A 17,217-nucleotide genomic window follows, 5' to 3' on the forward strand; every position below is an offset into this window, starting at 1 on the left:
GTTGGGCTTTCTTAACATAATAGCCATGTTACTATAAAATTTTCTATCTTATATTTTAAAACTAAGTTGAAGATAATTTTATTTTACAGATAACATATGATTTTAGAAATACATGGACCACACAAGCTTTACTATTAATTAGTAGTGGTACTGAGATTTCCCTTAAACCAATTTGAGGAAGTGTTTGTAATAGAGAAAAAAAAATTGTAAGCATAGTTTTTAACAGCCCTGATATTTACAAAACTACATGATCTATGATAATATATATGAAGAAACTAAAAAGTTATGTCGTGTCATTAAAAAAAGAGAAAATCTGAGTGTTCTGGATATGTCTTTCCTACATGTACAAAAGTCAGAGTCTGTATTTATATACATAGTTTATATATATACATAAATGTTTACATATGACTTTACAAATAAGAAAATCGTATCTGAGAATAGAGTCAGGGATTTATATCTTTTATAGATTAGAACAAAAACAAAATGGGATGGGTTTAATTAACAATGGAGGAGGCAGGAAAGAAGGAAAATAACATTTGTAATAACTTCCATGTCAGGTACTCCAGTAGACATATACATGTACTAAATCGTTCCATTGTTAGTTAAGGGAAAAAACATTAGGAAACTTTCTATCAGCAATCAACTAATAAATAAAACCCCTTTTGTTAACAGCAAAGTCAGTGCACTTTCTATTATTTCACCTCAAATTATTATGGTACACAATAATGAAATTTTCAATACGTTTTTCATGTATGTGTTCAACTTTCTAAAACATATTAAAAAGGCTAGATTCACACATTATATTTGAGGCTGTATTTGAGCCAAAATACTTTTTTTAAAGTATTAACATCACAGAAGAGACAGAACACTTTTATATTACTAATACTAGGAATATATGATAGTCTAACTTAAAAAGGTAGCAGGAATCTCTGATTTAATGTTTAGGACATACGCTATTTACTTCCATCAATTATGCCTTTTATCTCAGCATGCAACTGTGCCTAAAACACTACTGAGGATATAAAACTTGCTCAGTAAATAATCTGATACTTAACATGAACTAAATTCCCAACATTTGTATTTTCTGAACTTTACAGGGCCTAAGTGTAGTACACCAAAGGTAGTACAATTAAGTGGAAGGAATAAAGAAGAGCAGCCTGAAAGTAGCTGTTAGTTTTCTGACTTGGCTAAGTCTCAGCATCTCTAGATTACTTCCTTATTTCTTTGAAGAAAAGAAGAAATCAGAAATAAGATGTTTTCGCACCCTGTTCTACAAAGTCTCTGTTTACTATATGGGGAGTAAATAACAGCTATGTTTAAAAGATAGAAATAGGGGCCCCCAAACCAAGTAAAAACAGAACTTTCCAATCATCAATAGTTTGAAATTATTACACATACTATTTTTACTAGAAATACGGCAGTGTGTTGTGACTCTATATAGAAAAAGTTTGGAAAAAAAGAAAATGTTGTAATTTACCTAAATTTAAAAAAAAATTCCATTACCTTGATGTAAACTAAATAAAACATTCAAGATGAATACAAAGCAACAGATGCAGATTCCAGATGTTACTCCTTCAATTCCCAAAGGGACTCCATCAACATTTAAAGACTTGTGTGATAAAGATCCCACAAATTTGTGAAAATTAAAAATACAGTTGCAATAATTTATTTCCAGAGTTAAAATTGGGCAAATAATCTGCTTTTCTTCAACTATAACTTATGAAACACATTTCTAGCTATATTTTAAATCAAACAGAAAACAATATGAACTGATCAAATTCTATTTACTGATAAGCTCAATAAAAAAGAGTAAGATTTTTTAAAACATGAGGATTCTTTTTCTGTTTATTGAACAATTAATAAGGATAATTTTCACCATATAAAACATACTGAATAAATTTCAATGAATTTCTCTAAAATACAATAAACATTTCAATTCCCAGAAATTAGTAGTAAATATAGCTTCATCCATAGCAAGCGGGATCCAACTATACGACAGAAGGATCTATAAGATATTAAAATAAGAAGACTGAAAGGAGGCCACACTTTAAGTCAGAAACTTTGCATTTGCAAACTGAAAGAGGGAAGAATAAGGTCATCTGAAAAAACTTGAAATGTAATAGCATATTTTATAATAAGGTAATAAAAAACATCTAAGTGTAACTGGCCTTGAAGTTTAAACATAAACATGAAATGTTAACAATGAAGCTAGAAAAATTAAAACATTAAGATTTCTTAAAAATACCAGAGTAAAATGAAAATTTAGAGCTCTCCTTTGATGTATGGATAGTGCATATTTAATGTCTGTAGCTTACTTTGTTTAGACATAAAATAGGGGGAAAAAAGCATCTGTTTCCTAGAGTTAAACTAAGAACATACCTGAGAAAGTGCTTTGAAAAAGTTAAAAAAACAAAATACAAATGCAAAGCACTATACAAAATATTAAAAATTACCAGAAAGTAATGAAGACACAATGCTTTTAATAATGAAAACTATCAAGACTTCTCTGTTTCAAGTTTTCCATTTTACAAATAATAATAGGTATTTTTTTAAAAGGAAGAAGTACAGACTAGACAAAGATATCATTAAGCTGAAAAATCAGTCCTAAAGCTTAAAAAAAATTAGCAAAAGGGTTATTAGAAAAAGTATATTTTCCTATACTGGAAACAAAAGTATCTCTAGATTAAGAGAAGAAATTTAAAGTCCTATGAAATATAATCTAATGCTGGCACTGAAAGTCTACGTCATCTCATTTCTAAACTTTTAAAACTAAAGTGTATTCATATCTAGGTTGGGTAGCACAGTCATTCCACTATAAAGAGGGAGTAATAGATGGATCACCTTTTAATATCTATTTCAGTCCTCTGATTAGTAAGAAACCATAAAGTCTGATCAGTAAGGACCATAAACATTTTACTTATCTTCTTTATTATTTCTACTTTGGCTACTAAATTTTAAACAAATTTTAACTGTGTAATTTCAACTTTATCCACACAAAAACTGCATATGTATATCTCTTAAAGAGTTTCTTTGACAATTTTTTTTTTAATGCACCACTGCTGTCCATGCTGACTTACCTGTTTCTTTGGAGGTCCTTACTATAAGTGAATCAAGGTCTACTGATTTTGGTCTAAGGGGCAACTGTTCAGAATCTAGCTTTGGTTTTGATACGGGCTCAGTTTCAAACTTTGATGCAATAGTAGAAACTTCCCCATTAATCCTGAAATAAGGAAAAAACATGCAAAAATCACTAGTAAGAAACATGACTTTTTTAAAATTGTGATTTAATGACATTAAAGATTTTATGGCCTAATACTGATTACTTTCTGTTCTGTAAAACCATTTCCATAAACATAAAACTCTGTCCTAAGGCTGATTACAATGAAATGAAAAATGTGAGAACAGTTTATTAAGTGTAGAAAATTATTATAAACATAAAATTAACATTCAACAGATATTAGTACACAGAAAATGCAAAAAATAATACTTAAAAATTAAACTGCAACAATAGAAGGACAACTCTAGAAGGTAGGCAACAGTGAGAGCTAAATCAAAATGTACAGAATGCTCTTGTATTTTTTTTTATTATTTTAGATTATTTTTTATTTCAACAGGTTTTTGAGAAACAGGTGGTGTTTGGTTACATAAATAAGTTCTTTAGTGGTTATTTCTAAGATTTTGGTGCATCCACCACCCGAGCAGCGCACACTGTACCCAATGTGTAGTCTTTTATCCTTCACTCCCCTCCTACCCTTTCCCCTCGTCTCCAAAGTCCAATGTATCATTCTTATGCTTTTGCATCCTCATAGCTTAGCTCCCACACATTAGGGAGAACGTACAATGTTTGATTTTCCATTCCTGAGTTCACTTAGAATAAGAGTCTCCAATTCCATCCAGGTTGCTGTGAATGCCATTTTTTTCATTCTTTTTTATGGCTGAGTAGTATTCCATAGTGTGTGTGTATATATATATACCACAATTTCTTTATTCACTCATTGATTCATGGGCATCTGGGCTGGTTCCATACTTTGCAATTGCGAATTGTGCTGCTATAAACATGCATGTGCAAGTTACCTTTTTCGTATAATGCTTTCCTCTGGGTAGATACCCAGTAGTGGGACTGCTGGATCAGATGGTAGATCTGCTTTTAGTTCTTTAAGGAATCTCCACACTGTTTTCCATAGTGGTTCTATTAGTTTACATTGCCACCAGCAGTGTAGAAGTGTTCCCTTTTCATCACATCCATGCTAACATCTATTATTTTTTGATTATGGCCATTCTTGCAGGAGTGAGGTGGTATCACATTGCCGTTTTGATTTGCATTCCTGATAATTAGTGATTTTGATCATTTTTCCTATGTTTGTTGGCCATTTGTATATCTTCTTTTGAGAATTATCTATTCATGTCCTTAGTCCAGTTTCTGACGGGATTGTTTCTTTCTTGCTTGCTTTTAAAGTTTATTGGTGATGTTTTTAAAAAGGGCTGTGGCAGGAGACTAAATGGGCTGCCACTCCTTGACTACTGCTGCATCTTGGTGATCAGCTCTTGCAGAGATGTGGTAAGAAGAGACACCACTGGGTCCTTTCACTGTCCTGGGTGGCTGAGGCCCACTGCACCCTGGAGTTCTCCTTTGAAAGAGGAAATTTTTTGAGGATTATCAACCAGGCCAACTTTATTCCAGAGAGCCATCTCTGCAGCCCCGACCTCGACAGTCCCAAACTCCACGACACCAGTACCTGCCTTCTTACTGAAAAGCACCAGGTTGAGAATTCCACCATACTTTTGCAAAAGTAGCTGCCTTCTGACTCATCCTTCTTGCACTTCCATTTCAGTTTTAGTTTGGGGTTCCTTTGTCTTCAGTATTTTCTGACTTTTAATCTCAAGTCAAGTTCCTGGCACATCTGCTCCTGGATCATCATCTGCTGTTCCTCCAGTTGCCAGGAACACTCTTCAGTAAGATGTTCAATCTCCTACTCAAGTGTCCTGGTGCTCTAGCTTTCCTCCACCTTCTCACTCACTTGGGCCTGGGACGCCAGGTCACGCTTACCTTTTAGTAGTCTCTCATCAAGCCTCTGGGTCCTCTATGCTATCTGCTTCTTGGCTTTTCTAACCTCATCATATGCAGCCCTGGCTGCAGCAAGGCCTGAGAAAGCTAGTGGAGGTGATCACAGCTGTGATCACAGGTAATCACAGCTGCTCTGTGATTATCCAACTTTTGTCTGGGTGGCAGGAGAGGGCCTTCTGCCTATACGCCTCCTTCACCTCTTTGTCTGCTGCTTTCTCCATGATGCCTAGCAGCACGAACAAGCCCATCTCTAAGAGCCGCTGGTTTGCCATGGTTCCAGCCCTGACTGGATTTGTACTATAATTCCCCAAGTGTTTTAAGCATGCACAAGGACTGCTGACACAGCCAACAGAATACTGCTTAGCATCCTGGAAATTTACTGATGCATATTAATAACCAAAGCTCCAATCAAATTCCCAGAATCTGCTTGTGATCTTTGTTTACATATCCAGCTCTCAACATGTTTATATTCTTCTTGGACGTTATTTACAACATTAAAATAAACTTTAACTTTTCAAAAAGGTAAAAGATAAGTGTTGGTGAGCATCTTAAGAAAAGGGAACCCTTGCACACTGTTGGTAGGAATGTAAATTCCTACAGCCATTATGGAAAACAGTACAAAGGTCCCTCGAGAAATTAAAAAGAGAATCATCATATGATCTAGCAATTCCATTACTGGGTACGTATCCAAAGGAAATAAAATCAATATGTCAAAGAAATATCTGCATTCCCATGTTTGCTGCAGCACTATTCACAACAGCCAAAATATGGAAGCAACCTAAAGTATCAATGGATGAATGAATAAAGAAAATGTGGCATATACACACCAGGAATAACATTCAGCCACAAAGAAAGAAAGCAAGCCTGCCATTTGCGACAATATCAACGAATCTGGAGGATGTTAAGTCAAGTAAGCCAGGCACAGAAAGACAAATACCACATGTTCTCCACTCAAATGCGAAGTCTAAAAAAGTGGATCCCATAGAAATAGAGAGTAGAATGGTGATTACCAGAGTCTGAAGTGGTTGTGAGTTGGAAGGGAGTGGGAAGATGTGGTCAAGGAATACATATTTACAGTTAGATAGAGGGAATAAGTTTAAGAAATCCATTGTACATTATAGTGAATGTACTTAATGGTGATGTATTGCATTCTTGAAACAAGATAAGAGTGAATGTTAAGTGTTCTCATCACAAAAATGATAACTATGTGAGGTTATCACATAGTTACTGAAGCCATTCCACAATGTATTATATATATGCTTTAAAACATCGTGTTGTAAACAATAAATACATACAATTGTATATGTCAATTTTAAAAATAAATATAATTGAAAAATAAGAAAAAACTTCCCTGGAGATTTAGAAAGGCAATGGAGCCATTAAGGTCAAAGGTGAGTAAATCAATAAGCTAATTTAAAATTAGGTAAAACATACTTGGCTATAGGAGGTGGTGGAGGAACTGGTTTTTCAGGTCGCTTTGGGTACATTGTTCCAGAAGATCTCAATAAATTATTGGCTTTGGTAGGTGGAGTAGGTTTCTTGGGTGGGACTTGTGGAGCTGCTGGTTTAGAAGGTTTCTGTTCCAGTGTTGATTTTTCATCTAAGATTAAAAATATTTCACAAGTTATTGACAATCAAAATTATTTAGGTTTTTCTATTCCTAAAAGTTTGTATCAGTCTGGAAAAGTGTGACAGAGGCAGACATAAACTTTCATTCTCTGTATTTGTATACGTGTGCACTGTTTTATTTAAAGTTATATTTTAATTTAATAAGCCTAAATAGCTTTTAAAAAATGTTTACTATGGTAGAGAGGAAAACCACTAATAAGCTTCAGATTAGTAGATAATGCCTGCTTTTTATTATGTTCCCAGGAAGTTTTGCTTTTAAGTGTAGTAGTCTATCTCAAATACAAACACATGATTTTACTCTAACCAGAAAATTATCTAGACTTAAATCCAGATTATTTTCTGAAACTGAAATATAGAGAACTGAAAACAAGTAGAAACTCGAGTGCTATATAACGTTCAAATTTAAAAAGCATGACGGTGAAGGAAAAAAAATCAAATGTTAAGAGAAACTAGGGCGAGACTGCTTAGCCACAGATGAGAGAATTACAGGCTTATATTTGCAATTCTTACTACTGTACTAAGAATTTTATTAATACCATTTCACTTAATAATGCAACGAAATGAGTATTCCCATTTGAAATAGAAGAAAATAAGCTGGAAAAAAACAATTTTGACAATTTTATACTATGTCAATAAAGACAATTTTATCACCAAAAAGGCAACAAGTACTCTTTTACTACACATGACACACCTGCTTCCTGATCTCCCAGGTGCTCACAACAGGTATTAAAATTGACACGTGTATAAGACAGTCATAATACAGCAGTCAGCTAAAACGTGTCATAAGACATATATACAAAAATAAGAATCTCCTAAGCACCATACTGAATAATTTTCAAAATGTACTTGGTCTCTGAAAAAAATGTCTATCACAAGACCACAAACAATTCTGTAAGATTTCATATCAGCCAGAAACTGGTGATTATAAAACCTGAACATCGTAGCACACAGATAAACCTCTCCCTAAAAATTACAAATTTTATTTCACAATGAATACAAAATACTATTTTCTCCTTTTACCACTTATTTAATACTTTGAATCACATGAAAATATAGTTTGTCTATTAAAATTCTGGTCATCATTTGGTACAAAAATCTATTTCTATATGGCCTCAAGAGATAACAATGCAGTATATAATTATACCATCAGAAATTTTTGAAAAATGAAACTCTCCAGTTGAAATAAATAATGAAATAAAACTATTTGTAGTTGTAAAAACCAGACAAACTTAAATTTCTAGAAATTAGGAAAAATGTTTTATACATAATACCACGAAAAATGGTCAAAGGAGAGAAATTAAAGAGAAGTTCACTGATTGAACATATTTCTTTTAACAGATACACAAATAACAGCTTGAAATTCTGTAGTGTTAGTCTAAAAAAAAAAACAATACGTGGAAATCAAAAGGTAACAAAAATACGACTCATCATTCCTGGTTATGTAAACATAACTAAATCAACTATAATGTACTGACTTATTATATAACTACTATAAGATGGCAACATATTTATGTACTAGATTTTATTGTTTTAGTTAAGGTGACATTTACATAAAATTAAAAATTCTAAAATGAACAATTCAGTGCCATTTAGTATATTCACAATATTATGCAACCAACACCTTTATCTACTTCTAAAACATTTCCAGCACCCCAAAAGATAACCCTTTCCTGATTAATCAGTTAACCTCTGGCAAACAGCAATCTGCCTTCTGTCTTCTATGGATTTATCCATTTTGGATATCTCATACACATGGAATCATGCAATTATCTTTGTGTCTGGCTTCTTTCACTTAGCCCAATGTTTTAGCAGTTTATCCTCTTCATACATATAGCAGTATTTCATTCCTTTTTGTGACTGAATAATACTCCATTATACATATACATACACATATATAAAACACAATCTGTTTATCCACTGAAGTATATCTGGATTCCTTCTACCTTCTGCCTACTGTAAACAGTGCTGCTATGAATATTTATGTATAATACATGAGTGTCTGTTTTCAATTTCTTAGATGTTTGGAACTGCTGGGTCATATGGTAATTCCATGTTTAACTTTCTGAAGAATCACCCAACTGCTTTTCATAGCAGCTAAAACATTTTCTACTTGCACCAGTAATGTATAAAAGTCCAGTTTCTCCACATCCTTGCAAACACTTATTATTTATTTTCCTTTCTTAAAAAAAATTTTAACCATCCCAGTGGGTGTGAAGTGGCCCACTTCATGGTCTTGATTTGCATTTCCCTAAAGACTAATGATATTAAACATCTTGTCAAGTGCTTACTGACATGATTAATGATGTTAAATATCTTGTCAAGTGCTTATATAACAAGCATGCTTATAAACATGCTTGTTATAAACAACAAAACTTATATATCTCCTTTAGATAAATATCTATTTCAGCCTGTGCTGCAGTTTTAAATAGGTTTGTCTTTTTGTTGTTAAGCTGTAACAGTCCTTTATATATTCCAGATACTTGCAAATCTGGTAAGATTTCTCCCATTTTGTAGGTTGTCTTTTTACTTTCTTAATGTCCTTTAACACACAGAAGTTTTTAATTTTGATAAAGTACAATTATTTTTTCTTTGGTTAAATATGCTTTTTGTGACATAGTCTAAAAAGAACAAAATACTTTTCTCTAGATTCACAACACTGAGACACCAAATGTGTGGGGATTTATTCCCACAACAACCAAGTATCTGTCACCAGCTGAGTGTCCTATAATTTAATTCAGTTCTGACACTATCTATCTGGGGTGAGCATCAGATCCCATAAGTTAAAGGCTCAGACCCACAAGATTGCTCCCACTTCAGATTCCAATCTGAAGTCCAGTCCTCTCGTACTTCTGATCAACTGCTATAAACTGGGGATTCCCATGATCACTCCTCGGGTTTGATAACTTGTCAGAAGAGCTCACAGAACTCAGGAAGGCACTTTATTTACAGTTTATTATAAAGGATACAGCTCAGAACAGCCAAATGGAACACATGCAAAAGGCAAGGTATGCAGGAAGAGATGCAGAGTTTCCATAACTTCTCCAGGTATACCACCTTTCCAGCCCCTCAATGTGTTCACCAACCCACGAGCTCTCTAAACTCCGTTGTTTAGGGTTTTTAATGAAAGCTAATCAGTTGGTTGGTTCCCCTGGCAACAAGGCCCCTCCCCACCTTTAGGGGCATTACAAAAGTCTCTTCATTAATATAAACTCAGACGTGGTTGAAAGATGCTAGTTATAAATAACAAAAGATGTTCCTCTCACCTTTATCACTCAGGAAATTTCAAGGGTTTTAGGAGCTATGGTGCCAGAAACCAGGGACAAATATCAAATATGCATTCCTTATTAAATCACAATATCACACGTATCTAAAAACCTATCGCCAAATCCAAAGCCATGAAGATTTACTCTTGTTTTCATCTAAGAGTTTTAACTCTTATATTTAAGGTCAATGATCCATTTTCAGTTACTTTTAGGTTACAGTGTGGGGTAGGGCTCCAACTTCATTCTTCTGAGAACATCCAGCTGTGAGTACAAGAATTTTAGTTCAGCTAAAAATTGGCCAAATCCAAGAGAAAATGTAGATTTAAGGAGGGAAAAAAAAAAAAAGTTCTATGTTAGCTACCTGAATGACCAAGGAAGAAATACATAAGATACAGATATTATGATAATTTAAGATACAGGCTGGGTACAGTGGCTCATGCCTTTAACCCCGAACACTTCGGGAGGCTGAGATGCGAGCATTGCTTGAAGCCAGGAGTTCATGACAAGCCTGGGAAACAAATCAATACCCCCATCTCTATAAAAGAATAAAACATTAAAAAATTAGCCAGGTAGAGTGGCATGTATCTTTAGTCCCAGCTACTCCAGAGGCCGACGTGAGAGAATCACCTGAGCCTAGGAGTTTGAGGTTGCAGTGGGCCATGATGACATCACTGCACTCCAGCCTCGGCAACAAAGTAAGACCCTATCTGTAAGAAAGAAAATGAAATACAGAAGAGTTATCTCAAGTATGTGATTTTTTTAACAAAAATGTTTAAAATGTATGCTAACAAAATACAAAAAAATAACCAAAATATGTCATTTTATTTGCTTCATAATGTAGCAATATATTACCAACACTGTACGTAATAAGTTAACCCGTTTATTAATTTAGATGAGGGTTAATATCCTACTGCATTAACTGAAATGGAAAAATAAGTGATAATACAGGCACCAAAGCAAAAGTGATTCCAAGTGAATAAATACAATTTAAAAAATCTAATATTCTATTCTTTGTGATCACTTGGACATGCCTTAGAGAAAAAACAGTACTACCTACAAAGTAGTGAGTCTATTCTTAATTGAATCTATGTTCCTAACATTTTAGAAAATTTTAGGACAAAATGTATTCATTCATATTTATCTCACTGAAGTTTAAACTGCAGTATAACATTTTCAGAAACATTAAGTATAAAGTTTGAGAAACTACTACCACATGAACACACCAGAGTAACCACCACATAGGCCAAGAACTGAACATGATCCATATCTCTGAAGTTACCCTTATCCTTCTTTCCAATCACTACCCCACTGCTCCTACCCAAAGCTGTCTTCTAACACCATAGATTATTTATGAATATTTTTAACTTTACGTCAATGAAATCCTAAGATTCATGTTGCTGTGTGTAGCTCTAGTTCATTTATTTGTTGCTACGTGGTATCATGGTATATGAATATACCTCAACTCCTTTACCCATTATTTTGCTGAAGAACATTTGTGCTGTTTCCAATGGCAACTTTGTTATAAATTTATAAACTTTGTTATAAATTGCAGTGAATGTGCAGATTGCTTTGGGTAGTATGGAAGTTTTAACAATATTGATTCTTCCAATCCTTAAAGATGGAATATTTTTCCATTTTTTTGTGTGTGTCTTCTTCAATTCCTTGTCTCAATGTTTTCTTTGCATATATCCAGGTTGGATTCCATAGTATTCTTGGTTTTGTGGCCTGATGCTTTTAATCACTTTTAGAAAACTGAAAACCAGTATATCTTCAAATACAGTTTCTGCTCCATTTGTTTCTCCTTCCTATCTGGTCCTCCAATTACATGTACATTAGACTTTCCCACTGTACAGTCATCCCTCTGTATATACAGAGGATTGGTGCCAAGACCCTCACGTATACCAAAAGCACACATACTCAAATCCGATGGTGAGCACCGTGGAACTTGCCTGCACAAAAGTTGGCTCTCCTCGTATGCAGGTTTTGTATTCTCATGAATACTGTATTTTTATTCCCCATTAGGCCAAAAAAAAAGTCTGTGTATCCGTGGACCCCACATCGTTCAAACTCACGTTGTTCAAGAGTCAACCATATTCTTTATGTATCTTAAGGTCTTTTCTGTATTTTCTATCTTTTTTTCTCCTTATGTTTCAGTTCAGATATTTTCTTTTAAAAATATACACGCATATACTAACATTTGTGTGTATATACTTACATATACTTATATAAGTAAATTCATTTAAGCTTAGGTTGACTCATATTCAAATATACTTATAAGGTTCTAGTTCTGCCAAAATTATCAACCCCATCTTTAATTACTTCTAACATATATTAAGCATAGTTACTTTAAAGCTTGTATCTAGTATCTCTAATATCTAGATTCCCTAAAGGCCAGGTTCCATTGTCTGTTGTTTCTGGTTTCTAGCCATGTGTCATATCTACAAGTATGCCTAATTATTTCTGAATGAGTATAAGACACAGAAGATTTATAGGAAAACACAGAGATAATTTAAAACTCTAGATGATGTTTTCTTCTCTAGAGAATAAAGGTTTACTTTCATTCTTTCAGTAAGCTAAGGTAGGGATAGTAAAAATCCCAGGTCACCATTCTCCCATCAAGAATTGAGATGATTAGAAGTTGAACTTCAGTGTTCTTCAGAGCTAGGTCTATTTCTATTTCATACTTCCTCCTACAGTAAATCCCTTTAGGGACTAAATCAAAACCTAGTTCACTAAGATACCTCCTCTTTCATGAGCTTTGAACTCTTAATTTTTGTCTCCTTCAACCCAAAAGTGTATTGAAAGTTCTTTTCATAGTCTAAGCTACCACTTTCCAGATTGGCAAATGCCCCAACAGGAAATATGAGCCCCAATGCAAGATTCACTTTACTGGGCTCTCCTCTTCCCCTCTATCTTGATTTTATGATTCTTCATTTTATTTGTAGCTCTCCTACTCCTAGCACATGACTCTGGCAAATATACATATATATATATATATATATATGTGTGTGTGTATATATATATATATATGTATGTATATACACACATATATATATACACACACACACACTCTTCATATAACCATTCTACTTGTTCTCAGCAAGAGATCTGGTCCTCATTTATCACTGCCAGAAGAACATCCTACTTCAACTTTGACTTACATATACTCCCTTGGTTTTTATGATTCTGCTCTGTGATCATTCTCTGCCTATCTCTATGAGCACTCCCTGTCAGTCCTTCTTCAAGAGTTCCTGGTCATCAAACAACTTCTTAAATGTATATATTCTAAGAAAGCTCTCTTCCCATTCTTACTCTAAGCAATCTTCTTGGATAATCTTACCCATACCCATAAATTTCATACCTAACTTCCAGAATAGCATCTTCCAACTAAACGCTTAATACGAACTCTTAGCAAAAGTTCAGCCAATATGTCGTATCAAATCCCACATCAAAAGCTGAATTCACATGTTTTCCTCCAGAAACTGTCTCTATTCCATACTTCCTATCTCATTTCCCCATGGTCATAATCATTAGTATCTCATGAGTCAACAAGATGTCAACATAGAACCTTAATTGCATTCCTTATGATAGATCCTAACCATATCTCAACGTCTTCAGCAGACAATGCAGTTGAGTCCTTCCAAATCAATCCTACTTTCATATGATTACACCGAGACAATCAGTACATAGTATTCTTCTTACAAGTCTCATTGGTCTAGAGGTAATTGTGCCCAAAAGTGGTCCAAGAAACTGAAAAGGACTTACATTCTAGGGTTGGGGAGAGGTTTTCCTCTCTTTCCTGTCAAACGGACAAGAAATCATGTCGCCCTGATTGCCACTCTCAGCATTTTTGTGATCACAAGAGGAGACAATCTGAAGATAAAGTGGACACTGAGGATGGCAGAATGGAAAGATACAATTCAGGTCCGTAACAGAATCACTGAGTTGCAGGTCATATGACTCCTACTTCTAGACTTTCAATTATGTGAGATTTTTTTTTCCCTATTGTTTAAGTCAGTTTCAATAAGGACTGATTTTCTGTTCTTTGCTCTTGAAACATTTCAGCTTCTTTTCATCCATACCAACTTCCACTATCTACGCCACCATTATCTAGCTAAATACTACTAAAAGGAAGTTTCAGAAAAACAAATGTAAGCATGTCATAATCTGGAATCCTTCAGATTTTAAAGAATACTTCATATTACATAATAAGTACTGTATTAAGTATTCCCGATGTATTATATACCTATTGTGTAAGGCATTAGAGAACCAATGGCAAATAAGGTACAGGTATCTATTCACACACCTTTTCCCTCATGGAGTTTAATCAAGTGCAGGGTAAAGAATATCTCAAAACTAACATCTAAACTAATATGTAACAGACAATAATGGGAAATACCTACTTTTAAATAGTGTTAAGGAAGCAAAATTTTAAGCTGGAATCTAAAAGATGAGAAAAATCTACCCATGAAAGATTCTGAGAGAAGTACAATTCCAGAGAAAGAAGGATGTCCCCTAAAAAATTATGTATTTAGGCAGAAAGTATGAACTGCAAACATGGAACTGCAAACACACAGAAAGCAGTAAATGTAAATAAATCCAACCACTGACTGGGAATCAGAAGTATACAAATGGTGGCTGAAGACATGTGTCTACAATAATAGAATTCAGAAGGAAATGCTCCTAAAGCAGAAGTGAGCAGATTCACTGCTTCTACCAGTAAAAGTATAGAAACAGACTGGCCTTCAGCATCATTTTATGCTTTCTGTGGGTATGACTGTGTATGAATGTAAAGAAGTGAGGAGGACATATAGATAAAAATTACCATTTAAGTGATTTTATAAGAAACAGCACCTTTGTTACCTTCTCCTCTACACATTTATATGCCTCCCTACCTGCACTCCAAAATAATTATGAGTTCCTCCCTTTGTATCGTGAATTCCATACCAATGACATGATGAGTATCTTACTGAAAGATAAATACAAAAAAGGACATCTCAAAAAGCAGGATAACTTGTGCTTCAAAGTGGTGATATTATTACCATTCTGGGACACAGCCTGCCCAGATTTTAGGTACTTCTGGGAAAATGAAAACAACAGAGGGGCAGAAAACTGCTAAGCAGGTTTGAGAAAATCCACGTGGTGGCCTGGGACAGAAAGTAGAAAGTGAGAATTTAATCTAAACATTTGGGAAAATATCCCATGAAATAATGGGGAGTCACTTAAGAGTCTGAAATAGAGGGGTGATCAGTTTCATGGTTTCTAAGTATTTCTTCCCCGCCCCCCACCCCACCCCCACCACAACAGAACAGAGCTTATCGAAGGATACCTCCCATGGAACTTAGGTTTTATCCTAAGATCATAAGATCTTAGGATCATAGGATAAAAACCATGAACAAAAATACAAATGAAAAATACCTTATTTCCTTGTTGGAAGGCTTACGATGCTTCAAATTGATCCTAGCCATAGTTTGAAAAAGCTCCCTGTCTCAACTATGGGAACAAGGGTAGAATTTTGATTTATGTTTATTGTTACTTAGTAAAACATAATTTAACAATATTTAATATTCAACCGGCTCTCTCTCAATGCACATGTCCAAAGGTCACTGGCAACACTGACATTTTTCTTATTCATGGTACTTGATCTATTAAAGGCATATCAGGTTTATGAGAACATTCTGAAAATACTTAAAATCATTTCCCTTGGTATGCCTTGTCTTGTTTATCCTACATACCAAAAAATTCTCATATTTACCCTTAAACTCCAAAACCAACACTTTATATTAAGTTTTCAAGTCATTCCAGGTGAACCAAGTTCTTGTGAGATTTTTAAATGGAGGGAAAATGTCTTTTATATTTATTCACATATTTACTACTTCTGGCATTCTTCATTGCTTTGAGTAATACCAACTGCCAATCTAGTATTGTTTTCCTTCTATCAAAAATAATTTCTTTTAACATTTTCTGTAATATACTTCTACTGGCAATAAGTTCTCTGAGATTTTGTCTCAAAAGGTTTTAATTTTACCCCATTTCCAAAAGGTATTTTTGTTAGGTAGAAAACTATAGGTTGACAGTTATTTTCTTCCTGGCTTTAAATTTTTTATCATAAATTTGCATCAAATTAAAATTTTCAGCCATTATTTCTTTCAATTTTTTTCATGTCCCCATTCTCTCACCTTTCCATTAGGTACCCCAAGTACAGGTCAGTAAAACCACTTCATATTGTCATTCCGGTAACCAATATTCTGTTCACTTTTTTTCTATACATTTTTAATGATTCTATTGCTAGGTCTTCAAGTTCACTGACATTTTATTCTGCAGTTTCCAATCTACTGGACATTCAGTGTTTCTCATTTCAGATACTATATTCTTCTTTTCTAAAAGTTCAGTTTGGGTCTTTCTTATATTTTCCAGTTTTCACACTATTATGTTCACATTTTCTTCTACCTTTTTAAACACATGGGAAATGTTCATAGTAGCTGTTTTAATGTACTTGCCATCTATCTCTGCCACCTCTGTCATTTCTTGCTCTTTTCTGCTGACTGATTTTTCTTCCCTGGTTGTGGATGCTATTTTCTTGCTCTTTCTATGCCTGGCAATCTTTAATCAGACAATGGACGTTGTGATTTTCACTCTCTTGAATACAAAATTTTATTATATGCTTTTAAGTTGTGCTGAATTTTATTCTGGAATTTGTGGGCCGTATTTCCAAGATAGAGGCAGAGAAGCCTTTAGTCTAAGGTGATAACACTCTTTTATGAACTCTATCAAATGTGCTATATATTATGAGATCTGTCTACTCTGGCTCATGGAAAAATGAACTATTTGTGAGTTACAAAGAGTGCTTCACCTACTGCTTTCCAATGTTTATTTCTCCATTATGGAAGTTTCTTTTCATGCATGTGTAGATCAGTATTCAGGCAAAGCCTCACAGGAAGCTGTCTACAGATCTGAGCACTCTCTGTGCAGTTCCCACCACTCTGGCACCCTGCCCCACAAATTGTAGCTGCCCAGGCCTTCCTAAATACCTATCTCTGCATCCTCAACTCTGCAGGACATCAAGGTCTGTTTGGCTTCCTCCTTTCTGCTGCCTGTAAAACTGCTTCTAGACAATAAGCTGTGGTAATTATAGGTCTCACTTCAGTGTCACAGTGACTTATACTGCCTGATGTCCAATATGTGAAAGCCACTGTTTCACATAATTTGTCCAATTTTCTAGTTGTCTAATTTCGAGTGTAAATTCGGTCCCTGTCATTC

At 34.4% G+C, this 17,217-nt stretch overlaps 1 protein-coding gene and 1 pseudogene across 2 annotated transcripts in view; both read right to left on the reverse strand.

The window, feature by feature from the left end:
• Positions 1 to 17,217, reverse strand: part of CD2A (CD2 associated protein) — a 151,207-nt gene that overhangs the window by 25,608 nt on the left and 108,382 nt on the right. For both annotated transcript variants that reach the window (XM_011756888.3, XM_011756889.3), the window contains 2 exons: positions 6,500 to 6,665; positions 3,078 to 3,220 (listed from right to left, as the gene is read on the reverse strand). In XM_011756888.3, coding sequence (XP_011755190.1) covers positions 3,078 to 3,220; positions 6,500 to 6,665 — 309 coding nt within the window. The remainder of the gene's footprint in view (positions 1 to 3,077; positions 3,221 to 6,499; positions 6,666 to 17,217) is intronic.
• Positions 3,227 to 6,493, reverse strand: LOC112428219 (dnaJ homolog subfamily C member 17 pseudogene; annotated as a pseudogene).

Source organism: Macaca nemestrina, chromosome 5, assembly GCF_043159975.1.
Source record: "Macaca nemestrina isolate mMacNem1 chromosome 5, mMacNem.hap1, whole genome shotgun sequence".
In the NCBI taxonomy this organism is placed as follows: Eukaryota; Metazoa; Chordata; class Mammalia; order Primates; family Cercopithecidae; genus Macaca; species Macaca nemestrina.